The sequence below is a fragment of the Panulirus ornatus genome, chromosome 9, assembly GCF_036320965.1.
Source record: "Panulirus ornatus isolate Po-2019 chromosome 9, ASM3632096v1, whole genome shotgun sequence".
NCBI lineage: Eukaryota > Metazoa > Arthropoda > Malacostraca > Decapoda > Palinuridae > Panulirus > Panulirus ornatus.
This window is the reverse complement of record NC_092232.1, coordinates 43735416-43756394: the sequence shown is the minus strand read 5'-3', so window position 1 is coordinate 43756394 and position 20979 is coordinate 43735416. Positions and strand designations below refer to the sequence as shown.

Genomic DNA, 20979 nt, shown 5'->3' with positions numbered 1-20979 from the left:
TTCCTTCTTCCTTTTTCATGATTCTGTGTTCCTTCTTCCTTTTCATGATTCTGTGTTCCTTCTTCCTTTTCATGATTCTGTGTTCCTTCTTCCTTTTCATGATTCTGTGTTCCTTCTTCCTTTTCATGATTCTCTGTTCCTTCTTCCTTTTCATGATTCTGTGTTCCTTCTTCCTTTTCATGATTCTGTGTTCCTTCTTCCTTTTTCATGATTCTGTGTTCCTTCTTCCTTTTCATGATTCTGTGTTCCTTCTTCCTTTTCATGATTCTCTGTTCCTTCTTCCTTTTCATGATTCTCTGTTCCTTCTTCCTTTTCATGATTCTGTGTTCCTTCTTCCTTTTTCATGATTCTGTGTTCCTTCTTCCTTTTTCATGATTCTGTGTTCCTTCTTCCTTTTCATGATTCTGTGTTCCTTCTTCCTTTTCATGATTCTGTGTTCCTTCTTCCTTTTCATGATTCTCTGTTCCTTCTTCCTTTTCATGATTCTCTGTTCCTTCTTCCTTTTCATGATTCTGTGTTCCTTCTTCCTTTTCATGATTCTGTGTTCCTTCTTCCTTTTCATGATTCTGTGTTCCTTCTTCCTTTTCATGATTCTGTGTTCCTTCTTCCTTTTCATGATTCTGTGTTCCTTCTTCCTTTTTCATGATTCTGTGTTCCTTCTTCCTTTTCATGATTCTCTGTTCCTTCTTCCTTTTCATGATTCTGTGTTCCTTCTTCCTTTTCATGATTCTCTGTTCCTTCTTCCTTTTCATGATTCTCTGTTCCTTCTTCCTTTTCATGATTCTGTGTTCCTTCTTCCTTTTCATGATTCTGTGTTCCTTCTTCCTTTTTCATGATTCTGTGTTCCTTCTTCCTTTTCATGATTCTCTGTTCCTTCTTCCTTTTTCATGATTCTCTGTTCCTTCTTCCTTTTCATGATTCTGTGTTCCTTCTTCCTTTTCATGATTCTCTGTTCCTTCTTCCTTTTCATGATTCTCTGTTCCTTCTTCCTTTTCATGATTCTCTGTTCCTTCTTCCTTTTCATGATTCTCTGTTCCTTCTTCCTTTTCATGATTCTCTGTTCCTTCTTCCTTTTCATGATTCTCTGTTCCTTCTTCCTTTTCATGATTCTCTGTTCCTTCTTCCTTTTTCATGATTCTGTGTTCCTTCTTCCTTTTCATGATTCTCTGTTCCTTCTTCCTTTTCATGATTCTCTGTTCCTTCTTCCTTTTCATGATTCTCTGTTCCTTCTTCCTTTTCATGATTCTCTGTTCCTTCTTCCTTTTCATGATTCTCTGTTCCTTCTTCCTTTTCATGATTCTGTGTTCCTTCTTCCTTTTTCATGATTCTGTGTTCCTTCTTCCTTTTTCATGATTCTGTGTTCCTTCTTCCTTTTCATGATTCTCTGTTCCTTCTTCCTTTTCATGATTCTGTGTTCCTTCTTCCTTTTCATGATTCTCTGTTCCTTCTTCCTTTTCATGATTCTGTGTTCCTTCTTCCTTTTCATGATTCTCTGTTCCTTCTTCCTTTTCATGATTCTCTGTTCCTTCTTCCTTTTCATGATTCTCTGTTCCTTCTTCCTTTTCATGATTCTGTGTTCCTTCTTCCTTTTCATGATTCTCTGTTCCTTCTTCCTTTTTCATGATTCTGTGTTCCTTCTTCCTTTTCATGATTCTCTGTTCCTTCTTCCTTTTCATGATTCTCTGTTCCTTCTTCCTTTTCATGATTCTCTGTTCCTTCTTCCTTTTCATGATTCTCTGTTCCTTCTTCCTTTTCATGATTCTCTGTTCCTTCTTCCTTTTCATGATTCTCTGTTCCTTCTTCCTTTTCATGATTCTCTGTTCCTTCTTCCTTTTTCATGATTCTGTGTTCCTTCTTCCTTTTCATGATTCTGTGTTCCTTCTTCCTTTTTCATGATTCTGTGTTCCTTCTTCCTTTTCATGATTCTCTGTTCCTTCTTCCTTTTCATGATTCTCTGTTCCTTCTTCCTTTTCATGATTCTCTGTTCCTTCTTCCTTTTCATGATTCTCTGTTCCTTCTTCCTTTTTTCATGCATACAAGGCTTATAAACTGACCCTACAGCCAACGACCCTGAAGACATGCAGGGTAATTGGTCACCTGTGCCATATACAGGATAATATCCTGTTGACCTATTTGGCCTAAGGAAAAAAATAACCACTTTCTAAGGACACATCTTCAAGGGCTAAGTAAAGTTGATGTAAAGTTCTTGAAGTGGAATACATTCCATCCACCTGCTTAACAGATGACACCAGCCAAGCGTCGTCATTCGCAGAGAGTTTTCACAAACAAGTACAGATCCATCATTGGGTAATGGCTCAATGTTAAATTCCTATGACGAATTGTTGACAGAGACTTTGAGGCAAAGTGCAATTGCTTTGGGATGTCCTGCAACCCAGTGTACCACTGCTCTAGTGGTCTGCACGAGACAGTATGGAAAATGTTTCTTCTACTGTCTACGAAACCTTCCACAACAAAACCCTTTTTCCCTCTTTTGTGTATCAGAATTCTCGAACACCCTCATAAACGTTGACTGATTTCCTTCACTTGCCAACCCACGTACCATGACCTCGGCACTTGCCAACCCACGTACCATGACCTCGGCACTTGACAACCCACGTACCATGACCTCGGCACTTGCATACCCACGTACCATGACCTCGGCACTTGACAACCCACGTACCATGACCTCGGCACTTGACAACCCACGTACCATGACCTCGGCACTTGCCTACCCACGTACCATGACCTCGGCACTTGACAACCCACGTACCATGACCTCGGCACTTGCCAACCCACGTACCATGTCCTCGGCACTTGCCAGCCCACGTACCATGACCTCGGCACTTGCATACCCACGTACCATGACCTCGGCACTTGACAACCCACGTACCATGACCTCGGCACTTGACAACCCACGTACCATGACCTCGGCACTTGCCAACCCACGTACCATGACCTCGGCACTTGCCAACCCACGTACCATGACCTCGGCACTTGCCAAACACCGTTATAGAGTTATATAAATACAGGTGACCATGAGGCAGCTTAAAGTAACCTTGTGGATCCCTTACACTCAAGAGACAGAAACGTACGTATACCATCATTATACCAGGCTAACAGTCGAGTGATCTGCGAGACAAGTGAGAGAGGTCGGTAAAAGCCACGGCACACAGTTGCCACAATATTGGCAAGTCCAACACCAACATGTACGTATGTATGGACAGTAGAATCATACATGAGAAAAGTTATACAAGTGAGTTCGTGTGCCGCTTATATTACAATCACACAATGATGTATTAGCATAAGGCTTATCTAACCCCTTTGTTTTACCCCCTGAGCAAATAGGAAGTTTGTCTGACATATCTGTTTATACAAGTGAATACTTTCTCAAGTGACATTTGAAGTATTTCTTTCGTATTGAGAAAAAATTCTCTGATATGTGAGTCGTGTCTTTGTAGGTATTAGAGCGAGGAGACGCCACTATGGTCGAGTTGGGCCTGACTCCCAACGCAGCTCTGCATCTCAAAACTGCCTCTCGTCCCCGCCCTCCGGAGTCCCTCTCCCTCCAGACCAGCGGTGCCACACCCGCTGCCTCGGTAACTTCAGGCGCCACTGTGAGTCAGACGTACAACACGAACACAGTGGCGACTGCAGCAGGGTCAGGATCGCAAGCACCTGCCCATCACACCACGTCGACCATGGCATTACCACCCCGGCGGGTCCCTTCGCCCGCCCTGCCACAGATACCTCCCAACCTACACCCAGACCTTCCGCCACCACCCGTACCTCTCCTCTGCTTCCCAGACTCCCAAGACACGATGTCCGACCGAGACTCATAACATTTGTGCCAGGCTGGAGTGGAGTCTGCTCACCGCGCGTCTTCTTCTTGTGCTGGACTGTAATACAAATAATAAATCTACATATAATGATGTTAAGAATCTTGTAACTGTTCTCAGCGTTGACCGCTGGAAAGTGAATCAAAGGCTAGTGCACGATAGATGCATTTTTTACCAATTATATTCTTAGATCTAAATATCCATAAAAGAATACATTATATAAATTGATATATATATATATATATATATATATATATATATATATATATATATATATATATATATATATATATATATATGGCAACAATAGCATGTTATAACTCAGGATCAATACGTCAGCAAAATCAACAATGCTTCTAGATGAAAAGAAAAATATGAAAAGTTCAGATTACAAAATTATGTAATCGTCAATTACAGTTGATCATTGTCTGCTACATTTTCTCACTCATCTGGTTCTACACTCCCACCCACCCAGATGCACTACCACCCGTGTATCATTATGAAATCAAACTTCAAACTCCAGTAAAACGTTTTCCACTATGTTCAGTAGCAATACTCTTGACTAAGCCTAGAAATATATGAAATCCATTACGAGATATTGATGCTGTAAATGTTGAATTTGACCTTTTGAAAGTGATTTATGGATAGCTGACATCAACGGTGTATGAAAGTTAGACAAACTGTTCTACACAGTTGGTATGAGACTTCCATCTCCATAACACACGTAGATGGGCCAAGCACTAGGATGATACACACTCATCCACATATAAGATTTCATGAGCTTTGCATCTGGAGATTTTACGTTATTATGTGGGTTTGAAAAGCACACTATATTTTTTTTTTCCCTTAAAGAATGTACACTGGACATCAAAAAAAAAAATTCATTTTACTGTATTTCCTTCCAGTAACTCCTTATCATTGAACGTGTCCTGTCCATTATTTGTGCAACATTGTTCTTAAAGCTAATTCTATACAAAATTATCCTATTTCTTTGGTTTTCCTTATGGTTAAAATGAATGGTCTCTGGTCTAGTCAAGTGGCTTCATCACATATTGTGAACAAGGATAAAATCATCCTGTTTTCTCCAGTAAGTTTCTTAACTGTTTGACACCAGCCAGCAGCATATGTAGGGATCAATGGTGAAATTACTGAAGCTATTTAAAAACATTCTTGTCGATGTGCAGAACGAGTATACACATCTTCAGATACTACAAGTACCCTCAGAGGACATGCAGATGCAGCTGTGTTCCGTATAATAACAGAGTTGTGTTTATGAAGAAGAAAAAGAATGTGAACTGTTGTTCTGTGTAAAAGTAACATTAACTGTTTATGAGAGAAATCATGTTCCTGAGTAGAAACTTTCCATACCCATCTCAAGTTTGGAATATATATATATATATACATATATATATATATATATATATATATTATCCCTGGGGATAGGGGAAAAAGAATACTTCCCACGCATTCCTCACGTGTCGTAGAAGGCGACTAAAGGGGACGGGAGCGGGGGGCTAGGAACCCTCCCCTCCTTGTATTTTAACTTTCTAAAAGGGGAAACAGAAGGAGTCACGCGGGAGTTCTCATCCTCCTCGAAGGCTCAGATTGGGGTGTCTAAATGTGTGTGGATGTAACCAAGATGAGAAAAAGGGAGAGATAGGTAGTATGTTTGAGGAAAGGAACCTGGATGTTTTGGCTCTGAGTGAAACGAAGCTCAAGGGTAAAGGGGAAGAGTGGTTTGGGAATGTCTTGGGAGCAAAGTCAGGGGTTAGTGAGAGGACAAGAGCAAGGGAAGGAGCAGCACTACTCCTGAAACAGGAGTGGTGGGAGAATGTGATAAAGAGTGTAAGAAGGTAAACTCTAGATTGATATGGGTAAAACTGAAAGTTGATGGAGAGAGATGGGTGATTATTGGTGCATATGCACCTGGGCATGACAAGAAAGATCATGAGAGGCAAGTGTTTTGGGAGCAGCTGAGTGAGTGTATTAGTAGTTTTGATTCACGAGACCGGGTTATAGTGATGGGTGATTTGAATGCAAAGGTGAGTAATATGGCAGTTGAGGGAATAATTGGTGCACATGGGGTGTTCAGTGTTGTAAATGGAAATGGTGAAGAGCTTGTAGATTTATGTGCTGAAAAGGGACTGGTTTAAAAAGAGAGCCATACATAATTGTACGTATGTAAGTAGGAGAGATAGCCAAAGAGCGTTATTGGATTACGTGTTAATTGATAGGCGCGCGAAGGAGAAACTTTTGGATGTTAATGTGCTGAGAGGTGCAACTGGAGGGATGTCTGATCATTATCTTGTGGAGGCTAAGGTGAAGATTTGTATAGGTTTTCAGAAAAGAAGAGTGAATGTTGGAGTGAAGAGGGTGGTGAGAGTAAGTGAGCTTGGGAAGGAGACTTGTGTGAGGAAGTACCAGGAGAGACTGAGTACAGAATGGAAAAAGGTGAGAATGAAGGACGTAAGGGGAATAGGGGAGGAATGGGATGTATATAGGGAAGCAGTGATGGCTTACGCAAAAGATGCTTGTGGCATGAGAAGCGTGGGAGGTGGGCAGATTAGAAAGGACGATTTTTGCAGGGAAATAATGCAAATGACTTGGAGATGTATAAAAGAAAGAGGCAGGAGGTCAAGAGAAAGGTGCAAGAGGTGAAAAAGAGGGCAAATGAGAGTTGGGGTGAGAGAGTATCATTAAATTTTAGGGAGAATAAAAAGATGTTTTGGAAGGAGGTAAATAAAGTGCGTAAGACAAGGGAACAAATGGGAACATCAGTGAAGGGAGCTAATGGGGAGGTGATAACAAGTAGTGGTGATGTGAAAAGGAGATGGAATGAGTATTTTGAAGGTTTGTTGAATGCGTTTGATGATAAAGTGGCAGATATAGGGTGTTTTGGTCGAGGTGGTGTGCAAATTGAAAGAGTTAGGGAAAATGATTTGGTAAACAGAGAAGAGATGGTAAAAGCTTTGCGGAAGATGAAAGCTGGCAAGGCAGCGGGTTTGGATGGTATTGCAAGGGAATTTATTAAAAAAAGTGGGTGACTGTATTGTTGACTGGTTGATAAGGTTATTTAATGTATGTATGACTCATGGTGAGGTGCCTGAGGATTGGCGGAATGCTTGCATAGTGCCATTGTACAAAGGGAAAGGGGATAAAAGTGAGTGCTCAAATTACAGAGGTATAAGTTTGTAGAGTATTCCTGGGAAATTATATGGGAGGGCATTGATTGAGAGGGTGAAGGCATGTACAGAGCATCAGATTGGGGAAGAGCAGTGTGGTTTCAGAAGTGGTAGAGGATGTGTATCCGGATATGGTGTTTGCTTTGAAGAATGTATGTGAGAAATATTTAGAAAAGCAAATGGATTTGTATGTAGCAATTATGGACCTGGAGAAGGCATATGATAGAGGTGATAGAGATGCTCTGTGGAAGGTATTAAGAATATATGATGTGGGAGGCAAGTTGTTAGAAGCAGTGAAAAGTTTGTATCGGGGATGTAAGGCATGTGACGTGTAGGAAGAGAGGAAAGTGATTGGTTCTCAGTGAATGTAGGTTTGCGGCAGGGGTGCGTGATGTCTCCATGATTGTTTAATTAGTTTATGGATGGGGTTGTTAGGGAGGTGAATGCAAGAGTTTTGGAAAGAGGGGCAAGTATGCAGTTTGTTGTGGGTGAGAGAGCTTGGGAAGTGATTTAGTTATTGTTCGCTGATGATACAGCGCTGGTGGCTGATTCGGGTGAGAAACTGCAGAAGCTGGTGACTGAATTTGGTGAAGTGTGTGATAGAAGAAAGCTGGGAGTAAATGTGAATAATAGCAACGTTATTAGGTACAATAGGGTTGAGGGATAAGTCAATTGGGAGGTAAGTTTGAATGGAGAAAAACTGGAGGAAGTGAAGTGTTTTAGATATCTGGGAGTGGATTTGGCAGTGGATGGAACCATGGAAGCGGTAGTGAATCATAGGGTGGAGGAAGGCGAAAGTTCTGGGAGCGTTGAAGAATGTGTGGAAGTCGAGAACGTTATCTTGGAAAGCAAAACTGGGTGTGTTTGAAGGAATAGTGGCTCCAACTATGATATATGGTTGTGAGGCGTGGGCTATAGATAGAGTTGTGCGGAGGAAGGTGGATGTGCTGGAAATGAGATGTTTGAGGACAATATGTGGTGTGTGGTGGTTTGATCGAGTAAGTAACGAAAGGGTAAGAGAGACGTGTGGTAATAAAAAGAGTGTGGTTGAGAGAGCAGAAGGTGTTTTGAAATAGTTTGGTCACATGGAAAGAATGAGTGAGGAAAGATTGACAAAGAGGATGTATGTGTCAGAGGTGGAGGGAACGACGAGAAGTGGGAGACCAAAATGGAGGTGGAAAGATGGAGTGAAAAAGATTCTGAGTGATCGTGGTCTGAACATGCAGGAGGGTGAAAGGCATGCAAGGAATAGAGTGAATTGGAATAATGTGGTATACCGGGGTCGACGTGCTGTCAATGGATTGAACCAGGGCATGTGAAGAGTCTGGGGTAAACCATGGAAAGTTATGTGGGGCCTGGATGTGGAAAGGGAGCTGTGGTTTCAGTGCATTATACATACAGCTAGAGACTGAGTGTGAACGAATGTGGCCTTTGTTGTCTTTTCCTAGCGCTACCTCGCGCACATGAGGAGGGAGAGGGTTATCATCTCGTGTGTGGCGGGGTGGCGACGGAAATGAATAAGGGCAGACTGTATGAATTATGTACATGTGTATATATGTATATATCTGTGTGTGTGTATATATATATATATATATATATATATATATATATATATATATATATATATTATATTTTTTTTTATTATACTTTGTCGCTGTCTCCCGCGTTTGCGAGGTAGCGCAAGGAAACAGACGAAAGAAATGCCCCCCCCCCATACACATGTATATACATACATCCACACACGCAAATATACATACCTACACAGCTTTCCATGGTTTACCCCAGACGCTTCACATGCCTTGATTCAATCCACTGACAGCACGTCAACCCCGGTATACCACATCGCTCCAATTCACTCTATTCCTTGCCCTCCTTTCACCCTCCTGCATATTCAGGCCCCGATCACACAAAATCTTTTTCACTCCATCTTTCCACCTCCAATTTGGTCTCCCTCTTCTCCTCGTTCCCTCCACCTCCGACACATATATCCTCTTGGTCAATCTTTCCTCACTCATTCTCTCCATGTGCCCAAACCACTTCAAAACACCCTCTTCTGCTCTCTCAACCACGCTCTTTTTATTTCCACACATCTCTCTTACCCTTACGTTACTCACTCGATCAAACCACCTCACACCACACATTGTCCTCAAACATCTCATTTCCAGCACATCCATCCTCCTGCGCACAACTCTATCCATAGCCCACGCTCTGAACCATACAACATTGTTGGAACCACTATTCCTTCAAACATACCCATTTTTGCTTTCCGAGATAATGTTCTCGACTTCCACACATTCTTCAAGGCCCCCAGAATTTTCGCCCCCTCCACCACCCTATGATCCACTTCCGCTTCCATGGTTCCATCCGCCGCCAGATCCACTCCCAGATATCTAAAACACTTCACTTCCTCCAGTTTTTCTCCATTCAAACTCACCTCCCAATTGACTTGACCCTCAACCCTACTGTACCTAATAACCTTGCTCTTATTCACATTTACTCTTAACTTTCTTCTTCCACACACTTTACCAAACTCAGTCACCAGCTTCTGCAGTTTCTCACATGAATCAGCCACCAGCGCTGTATCATCAGCGAACAACAACTGACTCACTTCCCAAGCTCTCTCATCCCCAACAGACTTCATACTTGCCCCTCTTTCCAAAACTCTTGCATTTACCTCCCTAACAACCCCATCCATAAACAAATTAAACAACCATGGAGACATCACACACCCCTGCCGCAAACCTACATTCACTGAGAACCAATCACTTTCCTCTCTTCCTACACGTACACATGCCTTACATCCTCGATAAAAACTTTTCACTGCTTCTAACAACTTTCCTCCCACACCATATATTCTTAATACCTTCCACAGAGCATCTCTATCAACTCTATCATATGCCTTCTCCAGATCCATAAATGCTACATACAAATCCATTTGCTTTTCTAAGTATTTCTCACATACATTCTTCAAAGCAAACACCTGATCCACACATCCTCTACCACTTCTGAAACCACACTTCTCTTCCCCAATCTGATGCTCTGTACATGCCTTCACCCTCTCAATCAACACCCTCCCATATAATTTACCAGGAATACTCAACAAACTTATACCTCTGTAATTTGAGCACTCACTCTTATCCCCTTTGCCTTTGTACAATGGCACTATGCACGCATTCCGCCAATCCTCAGGCACCTCACCATGAGTCATACATACATTAAATAACCTTACCAACCACTCAACAATACAGTCACCCCCTTTTTTAATAAATTCCACTGCAATACCATCCAAACCTGCTGCCTTGCCGGCTTTCATCTTCCGCAAAGCTTTCACTACCTCTTCTCTGTTTACCAAATCATTTTCCCTAACCCTCTCACTTTGCACACCACCTCGACCAAAACACCCTATATCTGCCACTCTATCATCAAACACATTCAACAAACCTTCAAAATACTCACTCCATCTCCTTCTCACATCACCACTACTTGTTATCACCTCCCCATTTGCGCCCTTCACTGAAGTTCCCATTTGCTCCCTTCACTGAAGTTCCCATTTGCTCCCTTGTCTTACGCACTTTATTTACCTCCTTCCAGAACATCTTTTTATTCTCCCTAAAATTTAATGATACTCTCTCACCCCAACTCTCATTTGCCCTCTTTTTCACCTCTTGCACCTTTCTCTTGACATGGGTTACTTGGAGAAAGGAGGAGGACACTGGAGCTGTGACTACCGCAGCAGCTGATGTGAGTGGAGGTGAAGTTGGCCTTGGCCTTTAACAAAAATGGCCATCCAATTTGAGTTCATGTTGCTTGCCTTCATAAAGCTCCTTGTAGCTATATGGAGCGTATGTAAGATCATGTTACGTGCGTGGTTGGGATCCATATGAGGGTCATAACTTCGTCTAAGGAGTTTAACACCTCTGCTAACTTCTTCCCTCGTAAAGTAGCCAGTGGTAAAGGGATATATGTAAGCTTTCCTCTTGTACTTTTGTGCCTACAACTGTATTTCTTCTTCGTTTTCTTTCATCTTTCAGAAGTATGAAGACTCATGGGATGTTTCGCAAATTTGCTTGTTAATCCTCTAGTATCATTATATTGATGGAGGCTGGAATTTCTGAGATGACGTGAGATACATATATAATTTCCATTTTCTTTTTTGCTCTTTTCGTCCAGTCTGTCATATCTTTTGCACCGCAAACCTTATTAGATTATGTGTGTTCCCAATCATCGCTCCATGACAGTTTTTTTGTGCTGACTTGTTCCCATAGTTTCCAAAGCAGGATAGGTCTCCAAGGCTAGACGTTTGGGCCCCTAAAGGAAGGATTGACCCTGCTATCAACAGTGTCATTGAGAACACCACTTATTATTTGTAAGCGTGCATATGTACCTGTAAAGAAACCTTACCTAAATAGGTACCATCTCACACCTGCTGAAAAAGATTTTTCTCACAGATCTTTGTATGGTTCTGATTTATCATCTGAAGCAGTTCCATTCAAAGATTATAATGCTACATCTTCTGTTGCCTTCAGACATGTTACCATAATATCTCATTCGTAGTTACTCTGTGAGAGTCTTACTGTTGTAGATAGTATGACTCGAACACTTGAGAGAATATGAACTTGAAGAGACATTCTTGAAAGTGTACCTTTATCCTTTTGTAGTATGAAAGCTGTTCTATAACAAAATGAAAAAACTCAACAATGAAATCGATCAGGTTTCTTGTAGATGAACAGACACATTTACCTAAATCATTACTGGAGAAAATGTTTTTTTTTTTTTCATCTTTTTCATCCCTCAGTAAATTGGCTTCAAGCCATTTGACTAATACTAGTGTAATTTGAGAATCAAACTGGCTCTTACGGTAATAAAGGTGGGAACCAATTTCAAAGTGTAGTGAGAATCAAATGGCCTTCAGTAGTGGTTAGAATCAAAATGCTTCCAGTAATGAAGATATGTATTGTTTCCAGTGGTAGAGAGGACAAGTCTGTCATTATCTCATTGAACCCAGTGGTTCAGATCCAATTACGTCCATGAACAGCGTGAACGGAGAGGTACCTCCCCTGAGAGCATGACGAGAATGTATCGTCGTCCAGAAGGTACTGGAGTGAGGACCCGGCTGCCTCATAGCAATGTGGCGTAATGTGAAAATATCTCCATAACGTAAAAGAAAAAAAAAAGTTTGATGCTACAATAAAGGAAATTCCAGTTGGCTACAACTGCTGCTGCTGCTGTGTGTGTGAAAGAGAGATTGGGTTCATTCTTTGTGTAGGTCAAGCAAGAACCAAGGTCCCTCCAAGAATAATGAAAATAAGAATATAAGTTGCTTCTAGAAGTAAGTTGGACTTAACAGTTTTCATCAAACCCTGTATCGTTAACCCTCACTTCCAAATCCTACTTACAATCATGTATGACCCACAGGTCTTTGGTATTTGTCACATCAAAGAAATATTTTGGCCATTTTTCTGTGAGATCTTAGAATTCTCATGATCCTTTTCCATAATAGTCTGTGACTTCCATTGTCAACACCAGCACCTATTCTGGTATCAGCTCTATTTTCAGAACCACTTTTTAGTCTCTTGAAAGAATCTCGAACCAATGGTAGTTACGTGAAAAAAAAATGATAGCCACGCTTTTTGGATTCATGAAAGAAGGTAGATCCAGTCTTAGTTTCAAGACAATTGATTCTCAAACAACTTTATTCTCAGCTCCTCTCCTGCACTTAGTAACATTTCCCTCGATACGTAGCTTCACTATCATAGCTTCTCTCCCTCTCTCTCTCTCTCTCTCTCTCTCTCTCTCTCTCTCTCTCTCTCTCTGATCTTTCATTCTTAGCTGATATATTTTTTCTTTGATGATAATTTTCTTTCCTGTTCATCATCGTCAACTTCCTTGCACCTTTTTTATTTTATGATTCTGTTTCATCTCATTACTTCCACCTAACCACAGGTCAAGTCTCACCCAATATGCAATTATATGGGTCAGTCATGTTTCTTATGGTTTAAATTTCATGGGCAATTTAAAATATTTACCTTCTTCACTCTTTCCTTTACTCTTTTTACAACCACTCCTAAATGACCCTGATTTTTAAATGGCTTGAACTGAAAAGCGCTATAAGTCTGGAGTACCTAAAAAATGACATCAATAGCTTACAGTCCTGCAGAAGACAGACAGACAGACCATCAGCCATCCTATGCACAATAAATCTTTCCATCCCCATCTGTCACACATATACAGCCATGTTTTTCGATAAAAATCCTGTGAATATATTTGTGAACTCATGGTAAACATTGAGTATAACTACAAGTCTTCTTTTCATTTTGTGAGAAAATTTTGGTCATTTTTCTTAAGGACTGAAAGTTATAAACAGAAAAACTTTTCATATACGAACAAGCCATGGAGAAGGTGACGGAGGAAGACACTATATGAAGTTTTGTTGTGACTCACTTATGCAACCTCAGCTGTTCTCGTTCATACTTTCTTCTCTGAAAGCATCAAATGTGTATTAGAAATAACAAGAAAAATCAAATCGTTGTACTACATTTAAGAGAAGCTGTCTCGCAATAGTTTCGGGGCAAGTGTATATGGACAACTTGAAGCGATGGCAACAGTGGAGAGAGAGTTGACAACAAAGGGTTGACAACAGTGGATAGAGACTGTGGAAAGATTGAAAACAGTGGAAGGACAGCTCGGAAGGTAAGCAACAGTGGAGTTGCATAGTTCTGAAAGGTTTCCTGCAGTGGAATGGGGACTTGGGAAGTTTTCTCTAGCAGTGGGTTGAGAACGGGAAAAGATGGAGTAGAATGACACCTGGGAAAGGTGACGTGATGATTCAGTGACTTACGATGACGTGTATCCGACGTCATCGGTCACGCCACTGAATTACGCCTTGGGATTGGCCATGACCAGAATACTGAGCGGACCAGGGTGTGCGTGGGAGGTGGGTTTGGTGGTGGAGTGGATTGCGATGAGCAGTTGTCACCCGGCCTTTGGACCTGTAACGTGTAACCTGAGCTTCTTAAATAAGTGTTGTCTGCCAGAGTTCCAGTTTTTTCTTAACCCTCGAGTCTTCGAGTGTTGTGCTGCTGTTCCAGTAACTACAAGCTATCTTGGCATGTCAAGAGTGATGGATGTCTGGCTGATCCCAGAGTTCGACGGATGGTAACACAACGTGATTGAGTCGCTCAATAAGTTCGAGCTGGTGGGCCAGCTGCGAGGTTTGTTGTGCTTACAGAACATCATACCACTGTGGCTCACCGGCGGTGCGTTACTGTCTACCAGCAGCTGAGCAGTGACAACAAGCTGGTATACGAAAGAATCGAGGAAGCTCTTGCGTCCATAGTTGCGTCAGATCGGTTCTACTCTGACGAGCAGTTCACCGCTCGTAAGATGGACGATGGTGATTGGTGGACGTGTACTTGGCCGCTTGCGTCGTCTGGCAGTGCTGTTTGGGGGTATGCCTGACACCGGCCTGGCCAGTGCTTTTGTGGCCGACGTACATGGCGCTGTCCACCTCATCCGACGGGCTGGTTCACGCATGGAATCCATGGGCATTGGCCAGATCCTGGGCCGCACTGTTTGAAGAGAATGGCAGTGCTGCTGCAGCAGATGTTGCGCTGTTGCGCTGCGGTCGAGGCAGCTGATGTAAGCTGCCGTGACTGCGGTCAGCTGAATCTCTACACCCGTGACTGTTTAGCTTGACGCTACGAGCATCAAGGTGGACGCGGCAACATACGCTGCCTTTGCTATAACCGCCAACGGCATATCGCTTCATCATGCCCAGGAACCGAGGAAGCTGATTAGGAGAGGTGGTGCCAGCGCCAACCTCCTCTCCGGCTAGTTAGTAACAGACGCTCTGCCGATGGTTCGGTTGATCGTGGACGGGGTGAGATGCGACACCCTGGTGGACACTGGGTGCACGAAGAGTATCGCGCACGTCTCCATGTGCTCCCGCTGGACGAAGCAGGATATCTGTATGATGACGGTGAGCAGTACTTGTGCGAGGGAACGGGTGTGGTGCGCGCCCAGCTGCCGTCGGTGGTTGCGTCACCAGTGCAGTTGGTAGTGGTGGCCATTAGGCCAATGAACCTGAACTTCGTCCTCTACATGAATGGTGTTAACGTTTTCCATGGTGTGACGGTGCGCACGCCGAACGACGTGTGGTTTGGTGTTCACGAGTCTCCATCTTCAGCAGTGGCGACTGTAGCAACAGGTCCCGTTATTGATGAAAAGGATTTCACCGTGACCCATGATGCGGTACCGAGAAAGTGGACGGTTTTATGGAAGCTGTGTGACGGTATGGAGCCGCCACGTCTGTTGAACACTATTTCGGAGAACCGGATACGTCCGGGGGGTCGCCAAGTGTACGAACGCGAGGTGTCGTAATGGATTGCGGATGGCTGGTTAGTTCCAAACGACGAGATGCGTCACGGAGCAGCTAAGGTGACGATCCCGCTGAAGGTCATTTTTCACGAGAATAAAATTGAAGGTGCGCCCGGTGCTCGACTTCCGTGAGCTGAACTCTCATCTTAGTCCACATACGGCCGACACAGACGTATGCGGTGAGAAGATTGGATAGTGGTACCGCCGTGGGCAGAAGATTACTCTTGTCGACCTGCGTAAAGTCTACCTTCAGATCCACGTGAGCTATTCGATGTGGCCGTATCAGACGGTGGTATTCCAGGCACGGCGGTACTGTTTGACGTGGCTGGGCTATGGAGTGAGCATCGCGCCCTTGGTAATGAAGAAGGTTCTGAGTATTGTATTGAGTTGGGACGAGAAGATCAATCGTGCAACTTCTTCGTACTTGGATAAAATCCTGGCGGACGGGAGGGTAGCGATTGTGACGGATGGTTAGAACCTCATCCGTTATCACGGCCTAGTCTGCAAGCCGCGAGTGTCCGGAGGCTCTCGGGTTCTGGGCATATGAGTCTGAGGAGGGAGACGCGGCCTTTCTTGAAAGCGAGACGACGATGTTAGTGATGTGCCGGAGAAGTTGACAAGACACGTGGTGTTTTCCATGTCTTGGCGCCTCACGATCCACTTACCAGTTTGTGGCTGGCTGCGTGCTGCGGCTTTCTGCCTAAAAAAAGAAACCATTGCGGTCAACACCTCCTGAGACAGCCAACTCGCCAGTCCGGAGCTGCACCTGATGTTCGACGAGACCCCACAGCGAATGAAATGTTCGGATCCAGCTCAAGGTCGATGGGATGTGGAAGGCAACGAGACCGTTGTATGGGTGGACGCCAGTTCTCTTGCGACAGGGAACGTGCTGGAGGAGAACGGCAACATCACTGAAGACGTCTGCTGGCTACGGCAGAACGAATGCTCGCCCATTTATCTCTCCGAACTGGATGCCGTGCTTCGGGGAGTAAACCTTGTGGTCGCCTGTAGATGAAAAGGCTGTTGTTGATGACTGATTCGAAGACCGTGTACTACTCGTTGATGGACTTGCTGTCAGGGAGGTCGCGTCTGAAAACGAAAGCTGCCAGCGAGATGCTTATCCGTCGGCGCCTGGAGACCATGAAAACAGTTGAGTACAATTTGCAGCTCGAGGTCAAATTCGTCACTTCTGCTGAGAACAAGGCTGACGCGCTGACCAAAGTGTCGCAAGAGTAGTCGTCTTCTGCAAACGTCCAGTCGGTCAGTGGGGTTCTCTCTGCCGTGTTCGAGTGCGAGATCGCTAATATTCACAAAACCAGAGGGCATCCTGGCATTAAGCGCACGCTATATTTTTGTCGGAAGCTCTTCCCGTCGATCACGCGACGGCAAGTGCGCAACGTCGTGCAAGGGTTGAAGTGTGCCAGTCTATTGACCCAACGCCAGTAAGGTGGGAAAGAGGGACATTAGGAGTTTCAGATTGTTAGAATAGTCAGTATGGACATCTTCCACGTCGAGGACCAGCACTATCTGACAATGATATACTGTGGCTCATCACGATATGCCATTTGGAGAAGACTCGGACGTCAAGCAGCGACTGGTGTCATTGGCCAGCTGGTGTTGGTGTTTTGTTAGCGTGGTGCACCGAAAAACTTACTGACTGACATCCATTACCATTGGCCAGATCCTGAGCCACGCTGGTTGAGAAAAATGGCAGCGCTGCTGGGGCAAGGTTTGCGCTTCGGTGTCCTGCTCGACCTGGTGAACATGTCGAAGCAGTTGTTGTAAACTGCCGTGACTCTAGTCAGCCCAATCACTACACCCGTGACTGTTTAACTGTACGCGACGGGCACAGAGATGGACACGGTAAAATACGCTGCTTTTGCTTTGACCGCCGACGGCATATCGCCCAGGAACCAGGAAACGGATTAGATGTTCGGCCAGCGCGAGCCTCCGCTCCGGCTCGCCAGTAACAGGCGCTCTGCTGATGGTTCGGTTGGTCGTAGACTGGGTGATCTGCGACGCCTTTGTGGACACCGCATGTGCGAAGAGTATCACCCTTGTCTCCATGTACTTCCTCTGGACGAAGCAGGCTATCCGTAAGATGACGGTGAACGGTACTTGTGCGAAGGAACGGGTGTGGTGCGCGTCCAGCAGCCGTCGGGAGTTGCATCACCAGTAGAGGTGCGGGAGATGGTCGCCAGGCCACAGAACTTGAACTTCGTCTTCGGCATGCATGGTGTTAACGTTTTCCGTGGTGTGACGATGCGCACGCTGAACTACGTGCTGTTTGGTGTTAACGAGTCTCCATCTTCAGCAGTACCGACTGGTGCTGTTATTAATGAAAAGAATTTCACTGTGACCCATGATGCTGCACCGAGAAAGTGAACGATTTTATGGAAGCTGTGTGACGGTAGGGAGCCGCCACGTCTGTTGAACACTATTCTGGAGCACCAGATAAGACCGGAGAGTCGCCAAGAGTACGAACGCGAGGTGTCGCAATGGATTGCAGATGGCTGGCTAGTTCCACACGACGAGATGCGTCACGGAGCAGTGAAGGTGACGACCCCACTGTTCGCCATTGTTAAAGAAAATAAAAGGGAAGGTGCGCCCGGTTATCACCTTCCGTGAGCTGAACTCTCATCTTAGTTCACATACGGCCGACGCAGACGTCTGCAGTTACAAGATTAGAAAGTGACGCCACTGTGGCCAGAAGATTGTTCTTCTCGACCTGCGTAAGCCTACTTTCAGATCCACGTGAGCTGTTTGCTGTGGCCGTATCAGACGGTGGTATTCCAGGCACGGCGGTACTGTTTGACGCGGCTGGGCTATGGACTGAGCATTGCACCCTTGGTAATGAAGAAGGTTCTGAGTACTGTATTGAGTTGGGACGAGAGGATCAGTCGTGCAACTTCTTCGTACTTGGATGACATCCTTGTGGACGAGAGGGTGGCGCTTGCGACGGATGCTAAGAACCACCTCTGTTATCACGGATTGGTGTGCAAGCCCGCTGAGCGAGTGTCCGAAGGAGCTCGGGTGTTGGGCATAGAGTCTTGGGGGAGCGACGCGGCCAATTTTCAGAAGTGATACGAAGATACTGATGTGCCGGAGAACTGAAGACTCGTGGTGTTTTCCCTGTGAGGCGCCTTACAAGCCTCTTAACTGTTTGTGGCTGACTGCGTGCGGCGTCCTCTTACTTGAAAGGAGAAGCCAGCGCGGCCACCACTCCTGGGACAGCGAGCTCACCAATCCCGGAGCTGCACTCGATGCTCACCGAGACCCTTCAGCGCAAAAAATGTTCGGATCCAGCTCAAGGTCGCTGGGATGTGGATGGTGACGAGGCCGTCTTATGGGTGGACGCCAGTTCTCTTCTGATAGGGGCCGTCCTGGAGGTGAACGGCAACATCGTTGAGGACGTCTGCTGGACACGGCAGGACGGATGCTCGCCCATTTATCTCTCCGAATTAGATGCCGTGTCTGTGGTCGTCTGGAAGATGAAAAAGCTGTTGTTGATGACTGATTCGAAGACCGTGTACTGCTGGTTGATGGACTCGCTGTCAGGGAGGTCGCGTCTGAATACGAAAGCTGCCAGCGAGAGGCTCATCCGACGGCGCCTTGAGACGATGAAAACAGTTATGAGTATAATTTGCCGCTCGAGGTCAAATTCGTCACTTCCGCTGAGAAAAAGGCTGACGCCCTGACCAGGGTGTCGCAAGAGTGATCGTCGTCTTCTGCAGGCATCCAGTCGGTCTGCGGGATTGTCTCTAACGTATACGAGCGCGAGTTCACTAATATTCGCAAAACCAGAGGGCCTCCTAGCATTACGCGTATGCAAATTTCTGTCGAAGACTCTTCCCGTCGATCTCGCGACGGCAAGTGCACAGCGTCGTGCAAGGGTGCGAAGTGTGCCAATCTCTTGACCCAGCGCCAGTAAGGTGGGAAAGAGAGATATTAGCAAATTGTTGGAATAGAGTTAGTATGGACGTCCCCTACTTCGAGGGCCAACACTATCATACAGTAATAGACTGTGGCCCATCACGATATGCCATTTGGAGGATAGTAAGACGTCAAGCCGCGACTGGTGTCATTGACCAGCTGGAGTTGGTGTTTTATGAAGGTGGTGCGCCGAAGGAGTTACTGACCGACAATACCAACAGTTTTCGCATTTCGACGTTCTGTGAGTTCGCCACCCTCGGGGATGATAAGCGTCATATATCACTGAGCGAACGTCCCTGCAGACAACGGGATATCGGAACGATGTCATCGGTCTGTGAAGACAATAGCGGCGCGGAAACTCTGTTCTGTTGCAGAGGTCGTCTATCTCTACAATGTGATGCCACGAGGTGACGACCCTTCCTCCGCTCCTGCAAATCGAATCTTCAGATACGAGGTCAGGTTGCTCGGCATGGACGGTGTAAGCGAGCATGATCGGTCAGAGAACGTGCAGAATCGCCTCAAGGTCGGCGACACTGAGGATCCACCATCCCAGCAGAAGATGCAACGTTCAGAGCTCCATTGGATCGGTGACCAGGTCGTCTCTGAGTAGATGGTCGAGGTCGACGACATGCCGCGCCACGTGCGTGATCTGCGACTAGTCACGTCGCAACCATTGGACATAGAGGAGTCGCCTGGGGATGAGGCTACTGGGAACGACGCTGAAGACGACAGTCTGATAAGAAACGACTTGGCCACAGATGGAGCCGAAGATTCGAGCGAGAATGAGGAGGAGAGTCCAGGACAACCACTGAAGCGCCGTAGTTCAAGAGAACGCCGTCCAGTGGACCGTTTTCAGTCTAGTGATCTGCTTTAAGATCAGTGAGGAGTGTTGTATAGCTGTAACCGAGTTGGGTACGCGCGATGTCAAGTGACGTGGTGATTCAGTGACTCGTAATGACGTGTAACTGACGTCATCGGTCACGTCATGGAACTACGGCTTGGGATTGGCCGCTGCCGGAAAACTGAGCGCACCAGGGTGTGCGTGGGAGGTGGGTTTGGTGCTGGAGTGGACTGCGTTCAGCAGTCGTCACACGGCCTTTGAACCTGTAACGTGTAACCTGAGCTTCTTGAACAAATGTTGTCTGCCAGAGTTCATCTTGCCTTAACCCTCGACAGTCTTCGGGTGTTGTGCTACAGTTCGACAATCTACAGAACTCATGGTAAACATGAGTATAACTACAGCTATTATTTTCATTTTGTGGGAAAATTTTGGTCATTTTTCTTAAGGACTGAAAGTTATAAACAGAAAAACTTTTCATATACGAACAAGCCATGGAGAAGGTGACGGAGGAAGACACTATATGAAGTTTTGTTGTGTGACTCACTTATGCAACCTCAGCTGTTCTCGTTCATACTTTCTTCTCTGAAAACTTCAAATGTGTATTAGAAATAACAAGAAAAATCAAATCGTTGTACTACATTTAAGAGAAGCTGTCTCGCAATAGTTTCGGGGCAAGTGTATATGGACAACTTGAAGCGATGGCAACAGTGGAGAGAGAGTTGACAACAAAGGGTTGACAACAGTGGATAGAGACTGTGGAAAGATTGAAAACAGTGGAAGGACAGCTCGGAAGGTAAGCAACAGTGGAGTT

At 45.1% G+C, this 20979-nt stretch overlaps 2 protein-coding genes across 4 annotated transcripts in view; both read left to right on the top strand.

Annotated features, from left to right (window-relative positions):
• LOC139750063 (uncharacterized) overlaps window positions 1-4135 on the top strand; it is a 37817-nt gene extending 33682 nt beyond the window's left edge. The window contains exons 8-9 of the mRNA XM_071664398.1: window positions 2822-3014; window positions 3459-4135. Coding sequence (XP_071520499.1) covers window positions 2822-3014; window positions 3459-3839 — 574 coding nt within the window. The 3' untranslated portion in view covers window positions 3840-4135. The remainder of the gene's footprint in view (window positions 1-2821; window positions 3015-3458) is intronic.
• A 10512-nt stretch (window positions 4136-14647) lies between these two features.
• The window catches only part of LOC139750376 (uncharacterized), a 22824-nt gene continuing 16492 nt past the window's right edge, over window positions 14648-20979 (top strand). For all 3 annotated transcript variants that reach the window (XM_071665104.1, XM_071665105.1, XM_071665106.1), the window contains exon 1: window positions 14648-20961. In XM_071665104.1, the coding sequence (XP_071521205.1) occupies window positions 14903-15397 (495 nt within the window). In that variant the 5' untranslated portion in view covers window positions 14648-14902 and the 3' untranslated portion in view covers window positions 15398-20961. The remainder of the gene's footprint in view (window positions 20962-20979) is intronic.